Here is a 27,237-nt window from a genome sequence, read left to right on the forward strand (position 1 = left end):
AAGGGGCCAGGAAGCTCTGTGAGCATTAATACAAGAGCATTAATCCCATTCATGGGGGCTCCTCCCTCATGACCTAAGCACCTCCCAAAGACCCACCTTCTAACTCCACCACTTTAGGAGTTAAGATTTCAACATATGAATTTGAGGGGAGAGGGGACACAAATATTCAGACCATAGTAGCCTTTAAAGAGGTAATTAGATTAAATGAGGTCATAAGGTGGGTCCTAATCCAATATGACTGATGTCCTTATAAGAAGAGGAAGAGATACAGGGATGCTCAAGTACAGAGAAAAGTCCATGTGAGGACACAGTGAGAAGGTGGCCATCTGTGAGCCAAAGAGAGAGGCCCAGGAGAAATCAAACCAGCCAACACCTTGATCTTGGACTTCCAGCCTTCAGAACTATGAGAAAATACATTTCTGTTGTTTAAAACACTCATTCTGTGGTATTCCATTGTAGCAGCTGTAGCAGACTAAAACCTATGAAATACCCAGAATAGGCAAATTCATAGAGACAGAAATTAGATTTGTGGTTGCCAGGGGACGAGGAGGGGAGGAATGTGGAGTAATTACTAAATGGGTAATGAGTGTTTTTACGGGGTGATGAAAAAGTTTTAAAACTAGAGAGAGCTGGTGGTTGCATAACATTGTAGAGACACTAAATATCACTGAATTGTACACTTTAAAGTGGTTAATTGTATGCTCCATGAATTTCAGCTCAATTTTTTTAAAAAGCTAGAGCATTCAAATTCATAGATACAGAAAGTAGAATAGTGGTTGACAGTGGCTGGGGGAGAGGAGAATGGGGAATTATTGTTTAATGGAATGGGTACAGAGTTTCAGTTGAGGAAGATGAAAAAGTTCTGAATGTCAACACAAATAATCAATAATCAATCTATAGGAAAGAACAGAAGAGAGTTTTATTCTGGCCAAGCTGAGGACTAACCCAGGAGCGCAGCCTTCAGCAAGGGAGGAAGCTCCCCGGAGAAGCGTGGTTATCAGCACAGTTTATATACCATTTCAGAACAAAGAACATACACTGAGCAAGACAGGAGAACATTCTTTCAAGGTTTCAAGGAGATATTTTTGTTATAGATTAGCACGCACTCAGCAGGCTGACATGATGGCTGTGGGAAGGGAGACTTACCTGGCGTCACAAGAAGGGAGGCATTAATCCTCACCTTCAAAGAGCACGTTCTTCACTGTAGGGGAATGACTGAATTAAGTCTTTACTTTAGTGGTTAAAGGAGATGGACAATGTGCGCCTGACAGGCCATAATCAGGCTTCTTTTGTTCACGTAAAGTTCAGGCCAAATCAGGTATAAACCAGAAGGGCTTCCCCATAGACCTCCATGTGTGAACATTTCTTGTATTGTGAAGATGGATGGTGGTGATGTTTGAACAACAACGTGAATGTATTTAATGCCACTGAACCATACACTTTTAAATGGTTAAAATGGTAAATTTTATGTCATGCATATTTACAACTAAAAAAGAATTTTTTTAAGTAAAATCTTGTGTTTATCAAAGGAACCAGAATCAAAGTGAAAAGGTGAGCCACACACTCTCCATACTATCTTCTCAATTTTTCTGTATACCTAAAACTGTTGTAAAAAAATAGAACAGGTTGGCTTAGCAGGTTTCTCTGCTCTGGGTCTGACCAGACCAAAATCAACACGTTAGCTGGCTGGGCTCTTATCAGGAGGTTCTGGGAAGAATCTGCATCAAAGCTCATTCAGAGTGTTGGCAGAATCCAGTTCCTTGGGATTGTAGTACTGAGGTCCCAATTCCTTGCTGGCTGTCGGCTTGGGGCTACCCTTAGTTCCTAGAGGCCTCTCTCTTGTCCTTGGACAGGGTCACCTGCATCTCTGAACCAGCAGTAATAAGTCAAGTCCTTCTCATGCTTTACATTTGCCTAAAGTCTCCCAGCCAAATCCCCTTACATCTTAGGGCCAGCATGGGGCTGGGGGGTGGGGGCTGGGGCTGGGCGGGGGGGCGTTGTCCAAGCATCTCATGCTTTCCTTTTCTACTACACCACTCTAAATCCAGCCCAAGAACATTCTCTGCTTTTAAGGGCAGAGATTACGCCCACCTGGATGATCCAGGTTAATCTCCTTATTTTGAGGCCCTAAAATTTAATTGCATCGGCCATCTTGGATGTGGCTTTCACTATTTTAAGGCAAAAATTACAAAATACGTTATGTAATTCATAACATAATCACAGGGTCCAGGGATTAGGATGCAGACATCTTTCAGGGCCATTCTGCCTATTACAGCTCCCTCGAGGTCGTGGTGCTCAACCCCACTAAACACAAGTGGGGACAGTGAGGCCCAGAAAGCCAGCTTCAGGCTGTTTACCCAAAGTCTCCCAACCAGCATGTTGTGAAGCTAGGAACAAATGCCAGATCTAATTGCAATATTTTGCCGTCCATTACCAGATTACACAGTCTAGTAACACCAGGATCTGCCCGGAGCTCTACCAAGTCTACAATGCACTTTCGAGCCCGTTTTCTCACTTTATCCTCTCAAAATCCCGGGCAGGTATTCAGAAGTGGAATTACTGGGTCTCCTTGATCCACCAGAACACTGAGTCCCAAACTGCAGCACTTGTGCAAGCAGGATCTCCCCAGTCTTTCCCGTTAGCGTGTCTACAACATAAACCTACCCACTTATCCCTTCCAGACAGCACATGTCAAGGTAAAGCAAAATGTCTCGAGGCCTTGCTGGGAGGCAGGCCCTGGGAGGGACGTGGGGACCCACGGAGGCGAGGAACTGTTGTCTCGTGGCCCTAGATCACGGTGTTTGGTGTAACTGCATTTCTGGTAAAAGCCACTTTTGCAACTCTGTGTTAAAACCCATGCCCTGAAAACTTGGTAGGCATGCCGGCCTCCGCCTGAAGTACCCCTGAACACTGGCAAAGACGGGAGCCAACGGGAAGGACGAGGAGCGTGCACAACTGCGCATGCGCGACCCCCGAAACCCGGCACGAGACCCGGAGGGACGCGCGCGCGCTCCAGCTTGAGGTTTTCCACCGGGGGCGTGAACGTAAAGGGTCCCGGTTTGTCGTGAAACGGGCAGCAAAGAAGCAGAACGCTGGTTGACGGCTAGAGGGCCATCTTGGACGTGGCTTTCACAATTTTCAGGCGAAAAGTTTTGGAAAGTAAAGTTTTATTAAAAAGTGGACAAAACTCAAGAACTGTTGCTCGTCACGGTGACGCTTCCGCCGCGCTCGGCGCTCGCTGGCGGCCGGCCGGCCTCTCGGGCGCGCTGACCGGGCCGCGGGGCGGTGGCGGCGGCGGCGCGATGCGGCCCGTGGACGCGGACGACGGCCGGCAGCCCGAGCGGGACTGGGAGACGCTCCCGAGCCCCCTCTCGACGCCGCCCGCCGGGACGCCGCCGCCCTCGAGCGCGAGCACGTGCGCGCGCACCTGCGGGCCCGCCGGAAGCTGCTGGAGATCGACAGCCTGCTGGACGCCCTCAAGAGCGAGGTGGAGGCGTCGCAGGAGAGCGCCGTGGGCGCCGGGGCGGAGGAGAGGGTGATGAGGCTGTGCGAGAAGGTGGAGAGGAAGGCGGCGGAGGCGGCGCTGATGGGGCAGAGGCTCGTGGAGCTCCACCGGCAGATCGACGGCTGCGGGTGCGGCTGAAGGACCGGGCCGGTGAGGCCGCGCTCAGCTTTTCGCTTGGACGGTTTCCCTCCTTTTACGTTGGTAATTAGAGAAAAGTAATTTCAGTTTTTTTAAGAAATGAAATGTAAAGGTTATTAGTCGAACAGTAAGGGGTGTAGACCTGTCAAGTGGCCAAAGGGGTTGAACCAAAGAAATCCCTAGGCCGTAGAATAAAATGTGGGGGGAGGAGCGCAAAGTTTAAAGGTGTGAAACAGAATGACCGTTATTGGATATTTTTAAATTTAGCTGGGAGTTTGGAGAGTTTCACTTGCCCGTTTCTGCAAGAGTTGGCATTCTGATGCCTGACTGCAGGTTTAACCCCGGGACAATCGGTTCTCGCTCACAGGTGTCCGAGGTAAACGAAGCCGGGCGCTAGCGTGGTAAGGATGGGTTTTACTCAGGAAGCGCTATCGCAGAGGGGAAGAGAGTCCAGCGTGACCTGAGCTCGGCTTCGCCAAAACAAAGGGCACCAGACTTTTTCAAGGCTTCGGTGCGGGGGCCCGGGCCCAGGAGGGCAGAAGGGCGTCTGGGCCGCGTGACTAGGCCATCTGGGTTTGCTAATTGGAGCATGTGCAGGGGAGAAACAAGCGTCTATCTTTGCCATAGGAGCGATGGTACAAGTCGCACCAAGGCGCCCACCGGCTCTTCCCACAGAGACGAGGAGTGAGAGGCCAGAGAGACGCTTGCAGGGCCTTGAGACAGTTTGGGGTAGTAGAAGATTTGCATTTCAGGGGGCAGAGAGAGGACTTATAATTGCAAGCTTTTTTAAAGTAACTGCTCCATGAAGGGGTTCAGGGGTCTGTCCTCCTATCATCAGGTTTTGGCTGGAACAAACAGTAAGTTTTCCTGGCAGCCTTTGAGCTTTCCCGGGCAGGCACTTTAGAGGATGGTGCTGGACGCCAAGCTGGACCATTCTCAGAGAGCCAGGGTTTGGACAGAGCAGTTGTGTGCTGAGGGTTCTTTTGCAGTTCTCACAGGTAACCTCTTGCTAATAAATTCTCCCCATTAGGTTCACTGTCAGGCTCTGGTTGACTGGTTGGCTGACACCCTGGAAAAGCTGAAACCTGAGAGCCTTTTTTTCACTTTTTGGTTTGCTGCCTGTGTCCTTTCTGCATAGAACTCTAAGACCCATATGGTCTGTGGTGACACTGTGTGGATAATGATTGCCAAATGTATTCGGTTCTGGAAAGAACTTTTACTTGGGAAAGGCTCTCAAGGGAATTTGAATCTACATTGTAAATTAATGAGTGGTCATGTTTTTTATTCTTGGAATTTCTCAATGTTTTAAAATGTTGCTGCTTCTGTGACCTAATCACTGCTGGAAACCTTGGGACAAGCAAAACACGTGTCTGTTTTCAAACAGTGGAGTTATCAGAGGAGCTCTGCCTGCGTCATTGGAAGATGCCCCTGGAAAAGGGCTGGGAGATGGTTTTGTGTATTAAGTGTTTGCTTAAGATCTAAGACCCATATATATTGATCCAGATAAACCGAAGCCCTTTAACTTTGCTAGGCAAAAGACAATAAAAAATCTTCCTCAGGATTATAGTTTGTGCTTATTGTCATCGTCATCAAATGTGGTAAATTGCTTGTGGCTTATAAGGCACTCAGTAAGCCCAATATTGGGAAGGACCAGTAATCCCCCGACACCATAGTGGGATTGGGGTGAGGAATGAATGGGCACAGTTCTTACAGCAGGAAAGGTCCTCGTGGAACCTGTTGGTCCAGGCCTCTGACTTTAAGCCCTGAAACACATATGATCAAAATCATTGACTGCATGATGTGCTCCAGACCCTAAGGTAGGAATATGGAGATGAGACCTGATGGGGCAGACACGTAACAAAATAACTCAGGTACTGTGTGCCAAGTGTCATACGTGCAGGCAGTAACTCTTCTGGGCATACTACGTGCCAGGTGTTGTTCAGAAATAAAACAGTAGAACAGTGTCCCTGCTCTAATGAAGCTTTCATTTTAGAGTGGGGAAGCTTCAGAAAACATATGAATATATCATATGGTGATATGTTCTGTGGGTAAAAAAATGCACGGTGCTGGTAGGCATGTAAGATGCAAGATTTTGGTGGACAGTGAGGATGCCCTGGACCAGACTGCAGTTGGGATCTCAGGTCCACTACTAACTGACGATGTAAGCTTTAGCAAGTCTTCACCTCGCTGTACCTTTTCTGTAAAATAGGTATACTTATGTTACCCACCTCATGGGGATGTTGTGAGAATTAAGTGATTCGATGCTATGTAAAGCGCTTACAACAGTGCCTGACATAGTAAGGACAAGTACTAGCTGTTATTGGAAATGGAGTGTGAGGAAAGGACTCACCAATGACTTTAAGGTTTTTAGCCTTAAAACTAAACTAAAAGGTATTTTAAGATTTTTGGCCTCAAGATCTTTTATGAAGTTTCACAACTGTATATGTCATGTCTTTTGGAAGCATTGAGGAGGCTGTCAGCTGTGCAGGGGTGCAGACACCTGGAAGCCTTGTCAGATAGCTGCTTCTTGAGATGGGCTCTTGGAGGAGGAGCAGAATCTCCCAAGGCAAAGGAGAGAGGAAAGGGTGTTGTAGGCATAGGGAACAGCATGAGGAAAGGTGAGGAATTCAGAACTGGTGTGATGGGTTTTTGCAATGGGACAGGTCTGGTGGGTTGGATCGTAAACCATGAAACTACAAAGATTTGTTATTTGTAAAGTTTGTCTGTCACCCAGAATTCTTGTTTTAAGCTATTTGGCATTGAAATCCATTGATGAAAAAGTTAAATGAGCTGTTAAATGAGTTAAATTGGGATCCATGGAAAGGTTTTGAGCAGGGAAATAGTAGACATATTCACGTTTGTATAGCCTTAGGGGTAGCAGGTTTGTGTGGCTTCTTCTTCTAGTTTTTTTTTTAAGGCATAGTTTTACTTTTAAACTTTTTTTGCTGCAGAAGATTAGCCCTCAGCTAACACCTGTGCCAGTCTTCCTCTACTTTATATGTGGGTCACTGCCATAGCATGGCTGATGAGTGGTGTGAGTCCACGCCCAGGATCCAAACCTGCGAACCTAGGCTGCTGAAGTGGAACTTCAGTGTGCCGAACTTAACCACTAGGGCAGCCCCCTATGTGGCTATCTGCTATTAGAACTAGGATCAGCAAGTTTTTTCTGTAAAAGGCCAGATTATAAATGTCTTAGGTTGTTAGGCCATACAATCTCTGTCGTAACTACTCGTTTCTGCCACTGTAGCTCGAAAACAGCCAGATAATACCTAAACAAATGGTTCTGGCTGCGTTTCCAATGAAACTATTCATGATAACAGGAGATGAGCTGCATTTGGCCCTTGGGGTGGGCATCAGACTCCTGGTCTTAGACTTCCACTGCAGCAGAGCTTTCTGTAAGGTGTTTGGTAGTTAGCAGGACATTCATTAGTGAGTGCTCTTGGGAGCAACACCTGTGGGAGGGAAAGAAGTGGGATAGGGCAGAAGGGAGAGTAGGGTTGTGATGAAGTCTCAACAGGAAACTTATCCAGCTCTTGAGAGTTCTGAAGACTGGTAGGCAGCCTCTAAGATGGCCCTCAATGATCCCTGCCACCTGGCATTCCTGCTTTTGTAGAATCCCTTTGCTTTGAGTGTGAGCCAGACTTACTGACTCGCTTCTAATGAATAGAATTCCGCAGATGTGATGGGATGTTGCCTTCAAGGTTGCGATATGAGAAAACCATAGTTTCCATCTGGGACACTGTCTGTCCCTCTTAGAATTGTTTATCCCAGGGAAAGCCAGCACCATGTTATGAAGCAGCCCTGTGTAGGGGCCCATGTGGTGAGGGACTGAAGCGTGGCAACAACCACAAGAGTGATCTGGGAAACAGATCCTGCTCCTATCCCAGTCAAGCCTTCAGATGAGACTGGAGCTGCTCAGCCAATAGCTTGACTACAACCTCATGAGAGACCTTGAGCCGGAGGCACCCCACTAAGTTATGCACAGACCCCTGACCCACAGAAACTGAGAAAGTACATGTTTGTTGTTTTAAGCTTCTAAGTTTTATGGAAATGTGTTATGCAGCAATAGATAACTAAGACAGGTTTGGTAACGCTCCAGAGCTCTCCCCCAGTTGGGATGAGAGGACCAGGCTTTATATCTCTATGGATCAGCCATTGAATGCAGGTGCCCCAGGAGGAGCATCCTGACATTGGGTGAGGCAGAGCCCTTCAAATGAGGCAGCGCCCTTCAAATGAGGCAGCCTCTGAAGATGACTGCCAGCTTAGGGCTGCCTCCTAGAAGCTGTCACAGCAGCTAGGATAATAAGATCTTCATTCCTGAAGGGAGATCAAGCCATGTGCCCCATAACTCCCAACTTTATGAGGCCCTAGACCGGCCCTGTCAAGTTCGCCAAGGCTTATAGATGCCTCCAGAGCCAAGGCTGGCTTGTATGTTCACATCCCTGGGTTACCTGCTTTTCCTTTTCCATTTTTAGCCTCTAAGGATTCCACACTTTTTTTTCCAGCTCAGCAATGCATTTAAACAGAAATCTTTATCTTAAAGTTTTATTCAGTATTCTACATGTTTTCAGAGGGAGGTTCTTTTAGGATGTCTAGTGAGTGAGTCCCACTAAAATGTAAGCTCTGTAGTGGTGAGAATTTTGTTTGGTTCACTGCTTTATCTCCAGAGATTAGAGTATCTGTCAAGTTAATAACTTGCTTTACTGCCCACAAGTGAAAATGAGCAGATTGTTGGAAATGGGCCCTGAAGAGTCTGAGGTGCTGTGATTTTACTGTAGACCCATGTCCGTTCATAGAGAGAGAACACCCTACTCTGGGCCCTTTTTTTTTTAAGGATCGCCCTGTGCTAGCAACTGTTGTCAATGTTTCTCTTTTTGTTTTCCCTCCCCAAAGCCCCAGCACATAGTTGTATATCCTTGTTGTAAGTCCTTCCAGTTCTATGTGAGCGGCTGCCACAGCATGGCTGCTGACAGGCGAGTGGTGTGGTTCTGCACCTGGGAACCAAACTCAGGCCGCCGAAGCAGAGAGTGCTGAATTTTAAGCACTAGGCCATCGGGGCTGGAAGTCTGGGCTCTTTAACTGTCTCTGCATCTCTCAGCCTCCAGGAATCCATCAAAACTGGCTGGTGGTGCAGTAGTGAAGAGAACCAACCAGGAGATGTCTTGCCCTTAAGTACATTCCAGTGGATGAGACAGATGACAAGCAAGGGAATCTGTGCCATACTGTCCAGTTGTGCTACATGTTCTGAAGAAAAGCGAAGTGGGGTCAGAGATTTGAGACAGTGAAGGAGAGTGCTGTTTCAGGTCTGACAGTCAGAGAAGGCAGGCCTCTGGGGAGGTGGCATCTGAAGTGACCTGAGTGATGTGAGGAATGACAGGGGAGGGAGGATGTGATCTGATTTGTACTCTCAGGGATCATGCTGGCTCCTGGTGGAGAGTGTAGAGGCGAGCAGGAGACCAGGAGGAGGTGCTGCAGTGAGAGAACAGTGGCCCTGGGTGGATTTGAGAGTGACTGGGAAGTGGAGTTGACAGAGGATGCTCTTGGACTGCATGAGGGCAGCAAGGGAAAGGGGTCAGTGAGCTGGCTCACCGAGATGGGTATTGGGACAGATTCCTGGGAAGGGGAGATGCAGATGGCATATTTTCTCTCTACCCTTGACCCACCCAAGTCAAGTAGGGAGGAGGCTCCTCAGGTACAGCCCCTAACTACTACTACTCTTCATATACAGACCCGTGAACTAGTAAGATGTGTTATCCACCCCTTACACCCAATGTGCAGTGGTGGGACCAGCATCCTCTAATTGCTGTAGAAACTTTGAACCAAAAAGAGGGAAAACAGAAAGCATATAATAATCACTTGTCTGTAGCAATTCTGAAACCCAGCTGGGCCGTTTCCAGTTCCTTGATTAGGGCTCATTCTTACTGCTTGGTAACGATTTTCTATGAATCTGGCTCCACTCTGGGCTCTCAGTTCCAACCTCCGAATTAACTTTTCCATAAAATGAACCTTGGAATTGCAGCTGAATAGTTTTTTTTTCAGCCTGCTTGTGCCTGTAAAAATTTTGGTTTCCAAAATTCCCTTTTCATTTTGTATTGTCTCTGTCTCCTTTAGGTTAAACTGATGTAATTCTTTTTAAAACTTTGTGAGTTTCTTATTCATTTATTTATAATTGATTAACAGATATACCCACAAAAGCCACGTTCAGGAAACTCATTGAGATAAACCCTTCTCTACCTTGGGCTTCCAGTGATAGTTGCAGGGACAGTGCCCTTGAGATTCTTAGGAACTCTGTTGTTTAAAAGAGATCAAGAGTAGTGTCAGCATCATGGCAGAGTGAGTGATTCCCTTTGTTTCTCCTCTAAGTTATAACCAATCAGACATCCATTAACCAACACAGGACTCCCTTCCAACCACAAGAGGATGCCTAAGAGATCTATGCATCTATAGGTCTGAAGGTGGGTGGACTGGACCTCTGGGAGGCAGTGGAGCTAGGGGAGCAGCCTCCTCCCCCTCCCTGGGCAATCCAAGGCCCAAATCCTCACACAGCCATGTGCACCTGCAAACAGGCTGCAGGGGCAGGCACGGCAGGTGTGGCTTAGCCCCCCACCCTGCAACTGGCGGTGGTAGGTGGCACACATGCCCTGAGAATTCAGGACACAGAGTGGAGCTGGTGACCCAGTCCCTTTCCCCCTCCCCCTCCTCCAGCAGTGGCCTGGTCTTTCCAACAGTAGGGACAGTATACAAACCTCAGATTTTCCCAGCTAGGGCAAGGTGCCCTTCCCTAAGTTTTCAAAACACATTGGTTCATGCCAGAGACCAGAGGCTGCACGAGCAAGCAGCAATGGCAGTCTCTCACTGCTTAGCCCCTGCCCCCCCCCCCCAGCAGTGTCAGGTGGAACCTGCGACCAGAGGCTTCGAGAACCGCAGCAGAACCAGTGACCCAGCCCACAGTGCTGGCACCCCCAATACCAGCTCTACCAGCAGTGAGGGCTGCATACAATTTCCCAGGTCCCCAGGCCCCTGGCAATGACAGTGACACCTATGAATCCAGTGCCACTCACAGCAGTGCAGCCAGCACCCCCAGACAACCCAGAAGCAGCAGCACAGGTGGTGCACAGGGCAGCAGCATCCAAGCCTGTGGAGAGCCTGTGGCGAGCCAGTGAGGGAATAGGAGACCCTGAAAGCAGCAGAAGTGCTGCATCCTGGTGACCCTGGTGGCAACACCTGAGACTGCAATGAGATCGTAAGCAGCGAGGCACCAGCAATCTCAGAGGCATAAGCAGCACAAGGAGGGCACTGATGATGCCTCTAGCACAGGCAATACAGGGGGGAAAATGCAGACTCTCAAACAGAACCAGAAGCAGCTCAGAACCAAAGTAACCAAAGCTTTACCCAAATAAGAAAGGTGGTTACTACCACAAATGCACTGGCAGAGGATAAACTCATCAGTACCATCAAGAACTGCAGTAACAGGGCAGAACAGAAAGAAAATTACAACTCTCCGGAAACCAAACTGAAGTCACAGGAGATTACAGTCTGACAGGGAATTCAATAACTGTCATGGAGAAACTCAACAAGTTACAAGAAAGCTCAGAAAGAGACAGTTCAATGAACTCAGGAATAAAATTAATAAACAGAAGGAGTACTTCACCAAACAGACTTAAACTCTAAAACACCAAAGGAAACAAATTCTGGAGATGAAGAACACAATTAATGGGATGAAAAATAAAGTAGAAAGCATTAATAATAGAGCAGACCATATGGAAGAGAGAATTAGTGAGCTCAAAGGTGGAAATCTAGAAATGATTCAGGTGGCAGAGGAGAGAAAACTAAGACATTTTAAAAATGAAGAAATTCTATGGTGTCTGACTCAGTTAGGAAAAGTAACATAAGGATCATAGGTATCCCAGAAGGAGAAGAGAGGGAGAAAGGAGCAGAGAGTCTATTCAAAGAAATAATAGCTGACAACTTCCAAATCCTAGGGAAGAACTGGGTGTTCAAGTACATGAAGTTAATAAAACTCCTAAGTATCTCAATGCAAAAAGACCTTCCCCAAGGCATATAATATTAAAACTGTCAAAAGTCAATGACAAAGAAAGAATATTAAGAGCAGCCAGAGAGAAGAAGATAACTTATAAAAGAACCCCCATCAAGCTTTTAGCAGATTTTCTCAACAGTAACCCTACAGGCTAGGAGAGTGGAATGATCTGTCCAAAGTACTGAAAAACAAAAACTATCAGCCAAGAATATCCTACCCAGCAAAATTATCCTTCAGATATGAAGGAGAAATAAAAGCTTTTCCAGACAAGCAAAAGCTGAAGGAGTTCAGTGCCACTAGACCTGACTTATAAGAAATGTTGAAAGGCGCCCTTCTACCTGAAACAAAAAGGCAAAGGTTTACACAGCTTTGAGCAGGTTGATAAATAGAATCAGCAAATTGCAGCTCTATATCAGAATAGGTTAGTAAACAATTATCAGGACAAAGGGAAAGAAAGCATCAAAAATAACTATACCCACTTCAATTTGGTCATGAACTCACAACGCAAAAAAGAATAATTTTCAACAACAAAAACAGAAGTGAGGGTGCCAGCCCCATGGCCTAGTGGTTAAGTTCTGCATTCTCTGCTTTGGCGGCTCAGGTTTGATTCCTGGGCACAGACCTAAATCACTCATTTGCATCCATGTTGTGGTGGTGACCCACATGCGAAATAGAGGAAGATTGGCACAGATGTTAGCTCAGGGCAAATCTTCCTCAAGCAAAAAGAGGAAGACTGGCAACAGGGTTAGCTCAGGGTGAATCTTCATCAGCAAAAAAAAAAAGGGGGGGGAAGAAAAGACACAACTCGCATAGGCTAGTCGAGATAAGATGCTATCAGCAGAAAAAGGGCTATCACCTATGAGATCTTCTATACAAACCTCATGGTAACCACAAAACAAAAAGAGCCGAGTCACACATTAAAGAGAAAGAAAAAAACTAAAAAAAAAATCACAGAAAACCACCAAACTGAAAGGGCAGACAGTAATACAAGGAAAAAGAAACAATGGAAATAACAACCAGGAAACAAAAGATAAAATGGCAGCATTAAGCCCTCATATATCAATAATCACTCTAAATGTAAAAGGATTGAATTCCACCATCAAGACACAGAGTGCCTGGATGGACTGAAAAACAACACCCAACAATATGCTGCCTCCAGGAGACACATCTCAACTCTAAAGACAAACACAGGTTCAGAGTAAAGGATTGAAATGATAATTCAAGCAAATGGCCACAAAAACAAAATGGGTGTAGCATTCTTATATCAGAGAAAACAGACTTAAAGACAAAAAAGGTAACAAGAGACAGAGATGGACATTATATAATGATAAAAGGACATCCCACAAAGAAGACATAATTCTTATTAATATATATGCACCTAACACAGGAGCACCAAAGTATGTAAAGCGACTATTAACAGACCAAAAGGGAGAAGTTGACAGCAACACAATACCAGTAGGGGACTGTAATGCCCCACGTACAACAGTGGATAGATCATCCAGGCAGAAAATCAGTGAGAAAACAGTGGCCTTAAATGAATGAAACAAGATGGACTTAACAGATATATATAGGAAATTCCATCCAAAAGCATCATAATATATATTTGTCTCAAGTGCTCATGGAACATTCTCAAAGAGATCATATGTTGGGAAAGAAAGCAGGCCACAGTAAATTTAAGAAGACTGAAATCATATCAAGCATCTTTTCTGAACACAATGGTATGAAACAAGAAGTCAACTACAAGAAAAACAGCTGAAAAGTCACAAATATGTGGAAACTAAACAACATGCTATGGAGCAACAGTTGTATCAATGAATAAATCAAAGGAGAAATAAAAAAATACATGGAGACGGATGAAAATCAAAACACAATATACCAAAACTTACAGGATGCGGCAAAAACCATACTAAGAGTGAAGTTTATACTAATAGAGGCCTACCTAAAGGAATAAGAAAAATCTCAAATAAACAGTGTAACACTATACCAAAAAGAACAAACAAAGCCCAAAATCAGTAGAAGGAAGGAAGTAATGAAAATCAGAGCAAAAATAAATGAAATAGAGACTAAGAAAATAATAGGATCAATGAAACTAAGAGCTGGTTCTTTGAAAAGATTAACAAAATTGACAAATCCTTAGACTCACTAAGAAAAAAAAGAAGGCCCAAATAAGATCAGAAATGAAAGAGGAGAAATAACTACAGATATCACAGAAATGCAAAGGATTATAAGAGAATAATATGAAAACCTATATGCTAACAAATTGGACAACTTAGAAGAAATGGATAAATTCTTAGAATCATACAACCTCCCAAAACTGAATCAAGAAGAAATAAACAGCTTTAATAGACAAATCATAAGAGATTGAAACAATAATCAAAAAGCTCCCAAAAAACAAGTCCAGGACCACATGGTTTCTTTGCTGAATTCCAGAAACATTCAAAGAATACTTAATACCTGTCCTTCTCAAACTCTTCCAAAAAATTGAAGAAGACAGGACACTTTCTAACTCATCCTATGAGGCCAATATTACCTTGATACCAAAACCAGACAAGGACAAAACAAAAAAAGTAAATTACAGGCCAATATTGCTGATGAACATAGATGCAAAAACCTTCAACAAAATATTAGCAAATCAAATACAACAACACATTAAATGAATCATACACCATGATCAAGTAGGATTTATTCCACAGTTGCAGGGATGGTTCAACATTCACAAATCAATCAGTGTGATAGACCATGTTAACAAAATGAAGAATAAAAATCACATGATCTTCTCAATAGACACAGAGAAAACATTTGACAAGACCCAACATCCATTTATGATAAAAACTCTCAATAAAATGGGTATGGAAGGAAAGTACCTCAAAATAATGAAGGTCATATATGACAAACCCACAGCCAACATCATACTCAATGGGGAAAAACTGAATGCTTTTTCTCTGAGGACAGGAACAAGACAAGGATGCCCACTCTCGCCACTCTTATTTAACTTAGTATTGGAAGTTTTAGCCAGACCAGTTAGGCAAGAAAAAGAAATAAAAGGCATCCAAATTGGAAAGGAAGAAGTAAAACTGTCACTATTTGCAGATGACGTGATTCCATGTATGAAAACCCTAAGGAATCCACCAAAAGCCTGTTAGAAATAATTAATGAATACAGTAAAGTTGCAGGATATAAAATCAACATACAAAAATCAGTTGCATTTCTGTGCACTAATAATGAACTTGCAGAAAAAGAAATCAAGAATACAATCCCAGGAGCTGGCCCTGGCCCAAGTCATTAAAGTTCTGCATGCTCCGCTTTGGCAGGCCAGGTTTATGGATTTGGATCCCAGGTGTGGACATAGTCCACTCATCAGCCATGCTGTGGAGGCATCCCACGTACAAAGTAGAGGAAGATTCGTGAAAATGATAGATCAGGGCTAATCTTTCTCAAACAAACAAACAAACAAAAAAAGGATTGGCAATGAATGTTAGCTCAGGGCGAGTCTTCCTCACATGAAAAAAGAAAAGAATACAATCCCATTTACAATCACAACAAAAATAGTAAAATACCTAGGAATAAATTTAACCAAAGAGTTGAAAGACCTATACACTGAAAACTATAAGATGTAATTGAAAGAAATTCAGGAAGACATAAAGAAATGGAAAGCTATTCCATGCTCATGGATTGGAAGAATAAACATAGTTAAAATGCCCATGTTACTTAAAGCAATCTACAAATTCAGTACAATCCCAATTAGAATACCAATGACATTCTTCATGGAAATAGAATGAAGAATCCTAAAGTTTATGTGAAACAACAAAAGACCCTGAATAACCAAACCAATCCTGAGAAAAAAGAATATAGCTAGGGCTCTCACACTTCCTGAATTCTAGATATATTACAAAGCTATAGTAATCAAAGCAGCATGGTATTGGCAGAAAAACAGACACACAGATCAGTGGAACAGAACTGAGAGCCCATAAATAAATCCACACATCTATGGACCACTAATCTTTGACAAAGGAGCCAAGAACATGCAGTAGAGAAGGGAGAGGCTCTTCAATAAATGGTGTTGGGAAAACTGGATAACCACATGCAAAAGAATGAAAGTAGACCATTATCTTACACCGTGCACAAAAATTATCTCAAAATGGATTAAAGACTTGAAGGTAAGACCTGAAACCATAAAACTCCCAGGAAAAAAACGTAGTACTCTCTTTGACATTGGTCTAGCATTGGTATTCTTTTTGAATACCATGGCTCCTCGGGCAAAGGGATAAAAAAGAAAAAATAAACAAATGGACTCTATCAAACTAAAAAACTTGTGCAGGGCAAAGGAAACCATCGACAAAACAAAAACACAACCCACCAACTGGGAGAAAATATTTGCAAATAATATATCCAACGAGGGATTAATTTCCAAAATATATAAAGAACTCATACAACTCAACAACAACAAAAATGAACAACTCAATCAAAAACTGGGCAGAGGAGGAGTGACATCAGCATCATGGCAGAGTGAGCTCTCCCTGTAAACTCTCCCCTCAAAGATACAACAAAAAGGACATTCATCTTCCCACAGAGGACATCCTGACAACACAAAAGACATTGAGACACCCATACAGCCATATGTTGGAAGGTGGAGATGCTAGAACCCCTCCCTGCCAAGGAAGTGGAAGGAGGTAAAAGAACACTTCTGTTCCTCCCCAAAGGACAGTGACTCAGGGAGTGCAGGTGGCCTCCAGGAGAAAAGCAGGGAAGATGTGGTGGCCCTCTGCAGGAACAACGTAGATCTCTGAGGTCCCTCACAGCCCAGGGGAAAGACCACCACAGAGGTGACTGGCTATTGCAGGGGTGTCTTCACCAAGCAACACCCCAGGACAGCAGATAGCGAGGACAGAGTGAGAAGCCCCCGAGATCGCACAGGAGAAGGAAAGTGCCCCTCCCCCACCCAGCACCCTAGCCCAGCACCTGGGAGCTGTCCCCACAGATTGCAGTGGGCTCAAAATACACAGCTCTTGACCCCAACCCAGTGGCAACAGGTGGAAACAACAATCAAATACTACCACAGTGCAGATGCACAAATCCACACTGTCTAGTAGTATGAAAGAAGACATTAAATTTCCAGACCAGAAGGAAAATGACAAGTACCCAGAAATCAGTCCCGAAGACACAGAAATCTATACCTAAATGACAGAGAATTCAGAATAGCTATCATTAAAATATTCAGCAAGTTAAAAGAGAATGCAGATTGACAATTCATTGAGTTCAGGAGGTAGTTCACAAAAGAGATTGAAATTATAAAGAAGAACAAATAAGAAATATTGGAGATGAAAAATACAATGGATGAGATAAAGCAGAATATGGATTCCCTGAATGGTAGACCTGATAGCATGGAGGAACAAATCAGTAACATTGAGGACAGAAATATAGAAATGCTTCAGATGGAGGAGGAGAGAGAACTAAGACTAAAAAGAAATGAAGAAAGTCTCGGAGAGATATCCAACTCAATTAAGAAATACAACATAAGGATTATAGACACTCCAAAGGGAGAACAGGAGGAGGATGGAGCAGAAAGCTTGTTCAAAGAAATGATAGCAGAGAATGTCCCAAACCTGGGGAGAGAGATAGAAATCCATGTGAAAGAGACCACCAGATCTCCTAACTATAACAATGTAAAAAGACCTACTGCAAGGAATATAGTAGTGAAGCTGGCAAAACTCAGTGACAAAGGAAAAAGCACGAAGGGCAGCAAGGCAGAAGAAAATAACTTACAAAGGAACATCTATGAGACTTTCAACGGATTTCTCAGCAGAAACCTTACTGGCTAGGACAGAATGGAATGATATAGCCAAATCTTTGAAAGACAGAAACTTTCAGCCAAGAATACTCTATCCAATGAAAATATCCTTCAGATATGGTGGAGAAATAAAAACTTACCCAGATAAGCAAAAGCTAAGGGAGTTCATCGCCCCAAGTCCCCCACTACAAGAAATCCTCAAGAAGTCCCTCATACCTAAAAAAAAAAAAAGAAGAAAGGGGTTACAAAGCCCTGAGCAAGGAGATAAATAAGTAGACAGAATCAGAAAATTGTAACTATCCACCAGAACAGGTTAGCAAATACTCAGGTAAAACATTAAAGATAAAGAGAAGGAAAACACCAAAAACAAAGGTAATCTTGTCATTTTAACCACAAACTCATAACACAAGATAGAATAAAATGTGACCCAAAAAACTTAGGAGGGGAAGAGGAAAGGAACTGAATCAGCTTAGTCAAAGGAAATGAGGTCATCAGAAACTGGACTATCTCATCTATGAGGTTTTGCATACAAACTTCATGGTAACCACTAAACAAAAAGGTAGAACAGAGACACAAATAATAAATATGGAGAATAAAACGGGAAAAAAATAAGGAATCCAGCATAAAAAACTACAAACCCAAATTGATAGTCTGAAAGACACAGGACAAGAAACGAAGGAAATGCAGGAAAACCAGAAAACAAGTGATAAAATGGCAGCATTAAGCCTTCGTGTGTCAATAATCACTCTAAATGTAAGTGGATTGAATTCTCCAATAAAAAGACACAGAGTGGTGAGATGGATTAAAGAACAGCACCCAATAATATGGTCGCTCCAGGAAACACATCTCAGCTCCAGTGACAAACACAGGCTTAGAGTGAAGGGATGGAAGACGATACTCCAAGCTAATGATAAACAAGAAAGCAGGTGTTGCAATACTTATATGAGACAAAGTAGACCTCAAGATAAGACAGGTAAAGAGAGACAAAGAGGGGAAGTATATAATGATCAAATGGACACCCCACCAAGAAGACATAACACTTATAAATGTCTATGCACCCAACACAGGAGCATCAAAGTACATAAAGCAACCATTAACAAACCTAAAATGAGACATTAACAACAACACATTAATAGTAGGGGACCTCCACACTCCACTCACATCAATAGATAGATCATCCAGACAGAAAGTCAACAAGGAAACAGTGGAATTAAATGAAAAGCTAGACCAGATGGGCTTAATAGATATATATAGAACACTCCATCCAAAAACAGTAGAATACACATTCTTCTCAAGTGTGCATGAAACAGTCTCAAGGACAGACCATATGTTGGAAAACAAGGCAAGCCTCAATAAGTTTAAGAAGATTGAACTAACAATAGCATCTTTTCTGACCACAATGTTATTAAACTAGAAATTAATTACAAGAATAAAGCTGAGAAATGGACAAAGATGTGGAGACTAAACATGCTACTGAACAGCCAGTGGATCACTGAAGAAATTAAAGTAGAAATCAAAACATATCTGGAGACAAATGAAAATGAAAACATACCATACCAACCCATGTGAGATGCAGCAAAAGTGATACTGAGTGAAATTCATCGCAGTACAGGCTCACCTTAACAAACAAGAAAAATCCCAAGTAAGCAATCTCAAACTACACGTAATTGAATTAGAAAAAGAGCAAACAAAGCCCAAAGTCAGCAGAAGGAGGGAAATAAAAATCAAAGCAGAAATAAATGCAACTGTAACAAAAAAGAAAGTAGAAAGAATCAGTGAAACAAAGAGCTGGTTCTTTAAGAAGACAAAGAAAATTGACAAACCCTTAGCCAAACTTAAAAAGAAAAAAAGCTCAGCTAAATAAAATTAGAAATGAAAAGGGAGAAATTACAACAGATACCAGAGAAATACATAGGATTATAAGAAATTGTAAGAAAAGATTACTATGAAAAGCTATATGCCAACAAATTGGACAATCTAGAAGAAATGGATAAACTTTTAGACTCTTACAAACTCCCATAGCTGAATCAAGAAGAAATGGAGGGGCTGGCCCCATGGCCAAGTGGTTAAGTTCACATGCTCTGCTTTGGCGGCCCAGGGTTTCACTGGTTTAGATCCTGGGCATGGACATGGCACCACTCATCATAGCACCAGAGGCACTCACAACTAGAATATACAACTATGTACCAGGGAGCTTTCGGGAGAAGAAGAAGAAAAAAAGAGAAGATTGGCAACAGATTTTAGCTCAGGTGCCAATCTTTAAAAGAAATGGGGACTCTGAATAGACCAATCATAAGTAAAGAGATTGAAACAGTAATCAAAAACCTCCCAAAAAATAAAAGTCCAGGACCAGATGGCTTCTCTGGAGAATTCTACCAAACATTCAAAGAGGATTTAATACCTATCCTTCTCAAACTATTCCAAAAAATTAGGGAAGACAGAACACTTCCTAACATTCTACAAGGCCAACATCATCCTGATCCCAAAGCCAGACAAGGACAACACAAAGCAGGAAAATTGCAGGCTAATATCGCTGATGAATGTGATCCAAAAATCTTCAGCAAAATATTGGCAAACTGAATATGGCACTACATTAAAAGAATCATAAATCATGATCAAGTGGGATTTATACCAGGGACACAGGGATGGTTCAACATCTGCATGTCAATCAAGTGATATGCCACATTAACAAATAGAGGAGATAGAAACCACATGATCATCTCAATAGACACAGAGAAAGCATTTGACAGGATCCAGCATCCATTTATATTAAAAACTCTCAAGATGGGTATAGAAGGAAAGTACCTCAACATAATAAACGCCATGTATGACAAACCCACAGTCAACGTCATACTCAACAGGGAAAAACTTAAAACTATCCCTCTGAGAACAGGAACAAGACAAGGGTGCCCACTCTCACCACTCTTATTCAACACAGTACTGGAGTTTTTGGCCAGACCAATTAGGCAAGAAAAAAGAATAAAAGGAATCCAAATAGACAGTGAAGAAGTGAAACTCTTGCTGTTTGCAGACAACGTGATTTTATATATAGAAAACCCTAAAGAATCCATCGGAAAACTATTAGAAATAATCAACAACTACAGTAAAGTTGCAGGATACAAAATCAACTCATAATAATCAGTGGCATTTTTATATGCTAATAACAAACTAACAGAAAGAGGACTCAAGAATAGAATCCATTTACTATCGCAATAAAAAGAATAAAATATCTAGGAATAAATTTAACCAAGGAGGTGAAAGACCTATACAATTAAAACTTAAGACATTATTGAAAGAAATCAAAGATGACATAAAGAAGTGGAAAGATAATCCACGTACATGGATTGGAAGCATAAGCATAGTTAAAATGTCCATACTACCTAAAGCAATCTACAGATTCAGTGCAATCCCAATCAGAATCCCAATGACATTCTTCACAGAAATAGAACAAAGAATCCTAAAGTTCATATGGGGCAACAAAAGACTCTGAATAGCTAAAGCAATCATGTGAAAAAAGAACAAAGCTGGAGGCATCACAATCCCTGACTTCAAAATGTACTACAAAGCCATAGTGATCAAAACAGCGTGGTACTGGTACAAAAACAGACACACAGATCAATGGAACAGAGTTGAAAGCCCAGAAATAAAACCACATATTTACGTTCAGCTAATCTTCAACAAAGGAGCCAAGAACATACAATGGAGAAAGGAAAGTCTCTTCAATAAATGTCGTTGGGAAAAATGAACGGTGACATTCAAACAAATGAAAGTAAACCATTATCTTAGGCCATACACAAAAATCAACTCAAAATGGGTTAAAGACTTGAAGGTAAGAGATGAAACCATAAAACTCTAGAAGAAAATATAGGCAGTGTGCTCTTTGACATGGGTCTTAGAAGCATGTTTTTGAATACCATGTCTACTCAGGCAAGGGAAACAAAAGAAGAAATAAGCAAATGGGACTGCATGAGATTTAAGAGCTTCTGCAAGGCAAAGGAAACCAGGAAAAAAATGAAAAGACAACCTGCCAACTGGGAGAAAATATTTGCAAATCATACATCTGGCAAGGGGTTAATCTCCAAAATATATAAAGAACTCATACAACTCAACAACAAAAAAACAACCTGGTCAAAAATTGAGCAGAGGATATGAACAGACATTTTTCCAAAGTAGATATACAGATGGCCAATAGGCACATGAAAAGATGTTCAACGTCACTAATCATTAGGGAAATGCAAATCAAAAGTACAATGAGGGGCAGGCCCCGTGGCTGAGTAGTTGAGTTTGCATGCTCTGCTTCAGCGGCCCAGGGTTTTACCAGTTCGGGTCCTGGGCACAGACATGGCACTGCTCATCAAGCCATGCTGAGGTGGCGTCCCACATGCCACAACTAGAAGGACCCACAATTAAAAATATACACCTGTGTACCAGGGGGCTTGTGAGACAAAAAGGAAAAATAAAATCTTTAAAAGAAAAAAAAAAAAACTACAATGAGAAGTCACCTTACACCTGTCAGAATGGCTATAATTAACAAGACAAAAAATAACAAATGTTGAAGGTGTGGAGAAAAGGGAATGCTCATACACTCCTGGTGGTAATGTAAACTGGTGCAGCCACTATGGGAAACAGTATGGAGATTTCTCAAAAAATTAAAAATAGAAATACCTTTTGACCCAGCTATTCCACTACTGAGTATTTATCCAAAGAACTTGAAATCAACAATTCAAAGAGACTTACACACCCATATGTTCATTGCAGCATTATTCACAATAGCCAAGACATGGGAGCAACCTAAGTGCCCATCAACTGATGCGTAGATAAAGAAGCTGTGGTATATATATACAATGGAATACTACTCAGCCATAAAAAAGAACAAAACCCTCCCATTTCCAACAACGTGTATGGACCTTGAGGGTACTATGTTAAGTGAAATAAGCCAGACATAGAAAGACAAATACTGCATGATTCCATTCATATGTGGAAGATAAACAAACACATGGATAAAGAGAATAGATTAGTGGTTAGCAGAGAAGAAGTGAGGAGGAGGGTGAAAGGGGTAAAGGGTCACATATATATGTGACTGACAAATAATAATGAACACCTGAAATTTTGCAATGGTATAGACTATTATGACCTCAGTAAAATCAGGAAAGAACATTACTATGAGATATCACTTCACCACCCATCAGAATGGCTCTTATTAAAAAGACAAGAAATAACAAATGTTGGAGAGGATGTGGAAAAGAGGAAACCCTCATACTGCTCGCAGGAAGGCAAACTGGTGCAACCACTATGGAAAACAGTATGAAGATTTCTCAAAAAAGTTAAAAATAGAAATACCACATGATACAGCTATTCCACTTTTGGGTATTTATCCAAAGAAAATGAAAACACTAATTCAAAAAGATATATGCACCCCTATGTTCATTGCTGCATTATTCATAATAGCCCAGACTTGGAAGCAACCCAAGTGCTCATCAACAGACGAATGGATAAAGAAGATGTGGTGTGTATATATACACAATGGAATGCTACTCTGCCATAAAAAAGACAAAATCATGCCATTTACAACATGGATGGACCCTGAGGGTATTATGATAAGTGAAATAAGTCAGACAGAGAAAGACAAATACAGTATGACTTCACTCATACGTGGAAGATAAACAAACAAACAAACACATAGATAAGGAGAACAGATTGGTGGTTACCAGAGGGGAAGACAGTAGTGGGAAGATGAAAGGGGTAAAGGGCACATATGTATGGTGACAGATGGAAACTAGACTTTTGGTGGTAAACATGATGCAGTCTGTACAGAAGCTGAAATATAATGTACACCTTAAATTTTCAAAATATGACCTTAATAGAATAACTTTTTTAAAAAAGAGAAGATGAGGCATGCTTTTAAGATCCTTGGGCCTTTTGTATGTTTCAAAGGTTCTATGAGGCAACATGATCAATCTTCCTGAGGTTTTAACAAATTTACAGTCACCCGTTTGGGTCTCATCTTTAAACCATGTTTTCCTGACAGCAGCCTGCATTTGCGCTCTGGCTGGAAGCCCTTTCTTAGTGTTAGCATTGTTTGTCATCGAGAGGCTAGGAATGAGAAACAATTTTGTTTGCAAACCCAGCAAGTCCTGGCTCTTTTATGTCTAACGGTTTTTTCTGTAGCTTCTCTCTCTGGGATTTTACTACAAGCAACTGGAAGAATCCAGGTAACACCATCCACGCTGCCCTCAAATCTCCTTCGTTCCATCACCCAGTGCATTAGGTGCATATCCTCTTTTTCACTTTCTGCAGGTAATAGTGTCACCAAATTCTCTGCTGCTGTATTACACGGATCCCCTTTCCTCCCGAGTCCTCACTTTTCTTTCAGCCTTCACTGAAAGCCTTTTCAAAGGCCGTCAAGCTTTCTCTGTCTCTTCAGTGTCCTTCCATCTCTGCTTACTGCCCAGTCCCAGTCACTCCCGTGTTTTAGATTTTGTTTCAGCAGCACCCCATTTCCAGATGCCGGTATATCTTCCAGTTTTTCACTGCTGTGTGAAAAACCACTTGAAAACTTAGTGGCTTAAAACAACCACCGTTTATTTCTTGCTCTTCCTGTGGGTCAAGAGTTTGGGAGCAGCTTAGCGGGGCAGTTCAGGCTCAGGGTCTCCCGTCAAGTTGCAGTCAAAGGGTGACTGGGGCCATCTCGAAGGTTCCTCTGCTCACACGTCTGTTGTTTGACCGGTTATTACAGGGGAAAAGTGTTAAGCGTTGATTGTGTGGAACTTACCCAAATTCTCTACATTAACTCTGATAGAAATAAATGCCCCTTTATAAGTCTTTACACTGTTGCTTACATAAACCACACTCCCTGTGCCGTAATTAATCACTTGGTGGAAGACTTCTTCCAAGTGGGTTTTAAGTTCAGAGACTGGGGATCGCAACAATTAACAGGAACTGAATGGCGTTGGGAAAAGCTAGAATCAAGGACTTCTTTTTCCTTTCTCTCCTGTTAGCTCTGTCCATCTCCCATTTCCTCATAGTCTGATGTCGACAGCTGGCAATAGCAATGTCATCTTGATTGTAAAATGTGCAAGGTTCTGAGAACATAATTTTTGCTTGTGGTGATATTTATTCCATTCCACTCATGTACCAAAAGCCAGACAATTCTTGTTGAGATACTTTAGCTCTCTGGACTTAATTAATGCTACTTTTGTCATATCAGGCTGCTGTGAGAGCACTTTCTTAGGATTCCTAGGAGCCTGTGGTAGGCAGAATGTTAAGATGGCCCACCACAGAGGGCTGGCCTGGTGGCATAATGGTGAAGTTTGTGCACTCTGCTTCTGTGGCCTGGGGTTCACAGGTTCAGATCCCAGGCATGGACTTATGCACCGCTCATCAAGCCATGCTGTGGCAGCGCCCCACATACAAAATAGAGGAAGATTGCCACAGATGTTAGCTCAGTAATAATCTTCTTCAAGCAAAAAGAGGAAGATTGGCAACAAATGTTAGCCCAGGGACAATCTTCCTCACCATCACCACCAACAAAAAGATGGCCCGTCATGATCTTGGCTCCTTGGTATTATTCCTGTGATTATGTTACATTATATTGCAAAAGGGAGATCATTCAGATACATCTAATCTAATCATGTGAACTCCTTAAAAGGAGAATTTTCTCTGGCTAGGAGAAGTAGATGTCAAAGAGAGTCAAAGGATGAAAAGGATTTGACATATGTTGCTGGCTTTGAAGATGGAGGGGGTCATGGACAAGGAACAGCCATAGGAGCTGAAAGTGACCCCTGGCTAACCAACAAGGAGGGTATCCCCAATATTTCCTGCTAGAGTACACAGTGTGAACAAGCATCATCCAGCCACAATAACAAGATAGGGGGTGCCTAAAAAAATACCTGTTGGGAAATAATGTTAAAGCAACACTTACTGAGCTCTTGCTGTATGCCAAGCCCAGTGCGGCTTGTTGGGAAATAGAGGACTAAGGACTAAGTACCTGCCCCCAGGGCCTGTTTTCTTATAGAGGTGCTAATATAGCCCAGTAAAGAATGAATTATTTCAAAATTATTCCCCAAAGACATACTCGGCGCTAGGTGGGGCTGAGGAAACATGACTGAATCAGACCTACACTACAGTCTGGTAAAGCGAGCTACAGACATACAACCAAAATCCAAGGCAGAGTGAAACTTACCCTTTAGACAAAAGGAGAACAGGGCCATTAGCATCAGCACTGGGACATCCCAGTTCTCAACTAGTGTTTGGGGAAGGCAACTGCCCAAGAGGCAAGAGTGAGTGGTGATTAAGAGGATGGCCTTGTCACTGCACAAAATTGGGGTTCTCTGCCAATTAATTATGGCATCAGCCTTGGAGGGGAGAAATCAGCTTTTATTCTGCAAGATGGACCTGCGGGGAGACAGGGGGCGTATGCCCTCAGTTCTGTCTCCCTGATTCAGGATTTGGGGCAAAGTGTATGAGGTTAGGGAGAACAGGTTGGCACCCGGAAACGCTGGTGGGACAGGTTTTGATTGGTGGGCTTCAGGCATTTACGGTGAGGTGTTAACCATTTATGATGAGGTTCTGAACATAATGATGGCATTCTAAAAATTTTGCATGAGGTGGGGAAGGAATTATAACACTGGATCTTCCTGAATGAGGGACCCCTCGCTTCTGAAGAGTCCAGCTTTCAAGTTCCGGTCGTCTCCCGGTCCTTGGGTTGCGGGGGAAGGAGGATCTTTGGTTCTGAGGTCGTTTCGGGCCACGATTTCTTCTTCTGCGCATGCCCTGGCTAGGTGACTTTGCAGCTTTTCTAAAAGACAATCCTTAATCACTGTGTTGATAAGAGATGGGATCTGTTCGAACTGGCTCTAAATGGGCCGGTGGGTACAGCCTTGGCCTAGACTGTCGACCAATTATGAGGTAAATTCTGACAGACTTTAACAAAAAGAAGTTTATTTGGGGTTTGTTGGGACTGCAGCTCAGGAAAAGCACAAATTCAAGTAGCCCTTGAATTTCTCTTTCCTCTGCTGAAAAGGAGAAGGAAGCTTTCATAGTCGTGGCTAACAAATAGGCAAAGGAAAAAGGAGCGAAGGAAAGTCCGTTAACAAGCTCCAGGTACAAGGTACTATCAGAGTGAGGGTCGGCGGAAACAAGCCACTAAACCTAGGACTGTGGGAGATGCCTCCGACAGGAACGAGGGCTCTGTCCCCATCAGCACGTCGGCCCTGAGAACACTCGCACATCGTTTCACACATCGAGCGAGTTCAGTTCGTCCTGAAGGAGGAATCTGTTCCTCTCCTCTTCACGTCCGCACGGGTCCATTTTAGCGCCTCAACGCGAGACACCATCTGTTTTCAACTGCGCAAGACTGAAATCCTGACACTGGGCAAGCCACCTCGTTTCTCGGTGCGCTAAAAGATTCGGACATACCACGGTAATTCCGTGATTTATGCTTTAGAAGGTCAAGAGCTTAGAGCACTGCGCAGTCAGCGCTGTGCTGATAGTAAGCTACTTTATTTACTACAGCAGAGAAGCCGACTTTAAAATTCAAGAAGCCTTAGAACCTCTGCACTAAACCCGCAGGGAGCCGGCCGCTGGAGCAGAGGGACTGCGCGAGCCGGTACGGGGTGCGCGCGCCTGCAGATGTGTGCGCGTGCGCGCACGGCCGCGGCGGGCGGGCGTCCGAAACTTTGGTCCCACCAGCTGCGTGGCCGTAAAGGAACTGTGGCGCGTCGTAAAAAAGCCGCAAGTAAGCCGAGCTTTGGTAGACGGCTGCGAATC

At 43.1% G+C, this 27,237-nt stretch overlaps 1 protein-coding gene across 1 annotated transcript; it reads left to right on the forward strand.

Moving 5' to 3' along the window:
* The first annotated feature begins 2,000 nt into the window (after positions 1-2,000).
* On the forward strand, positions 2,001-5,204 carry MRFAP1L2 (Morf4 family associated protein 1 like 2). The gene is given in 3 exon segments (XM_070262744.1): positions 2,001-3,345; positions 3,348-3,706; positions 4,674-5,204. Coding segments are annotated over 2 exon segments (339 nt in total). The 5' UTR covers positions 2,001-3,302; the 3' UTR covers positions 3,644-3,706; positions 4,674-5,204.
* Positions 5,205-27,237: the final 22,033 nt, after the last annotated feature.

The sequence above is a fragment of the Equus caballus genome, chromosome 3 (genome assembly GCF_041296265.1).
Source record: "Equus caballus isolate H_3958 breed thoroughbred chromosome 3, TB-T2T, whole genome shotgun sequence".
In the NCBI taxonomy this organism is placed as follows: domain Eukaryota; kingdom Metazoa; phylum Chordata; class Mammalia; order Perissodactyla; family Equidae; genus Equus; species Equus caballus.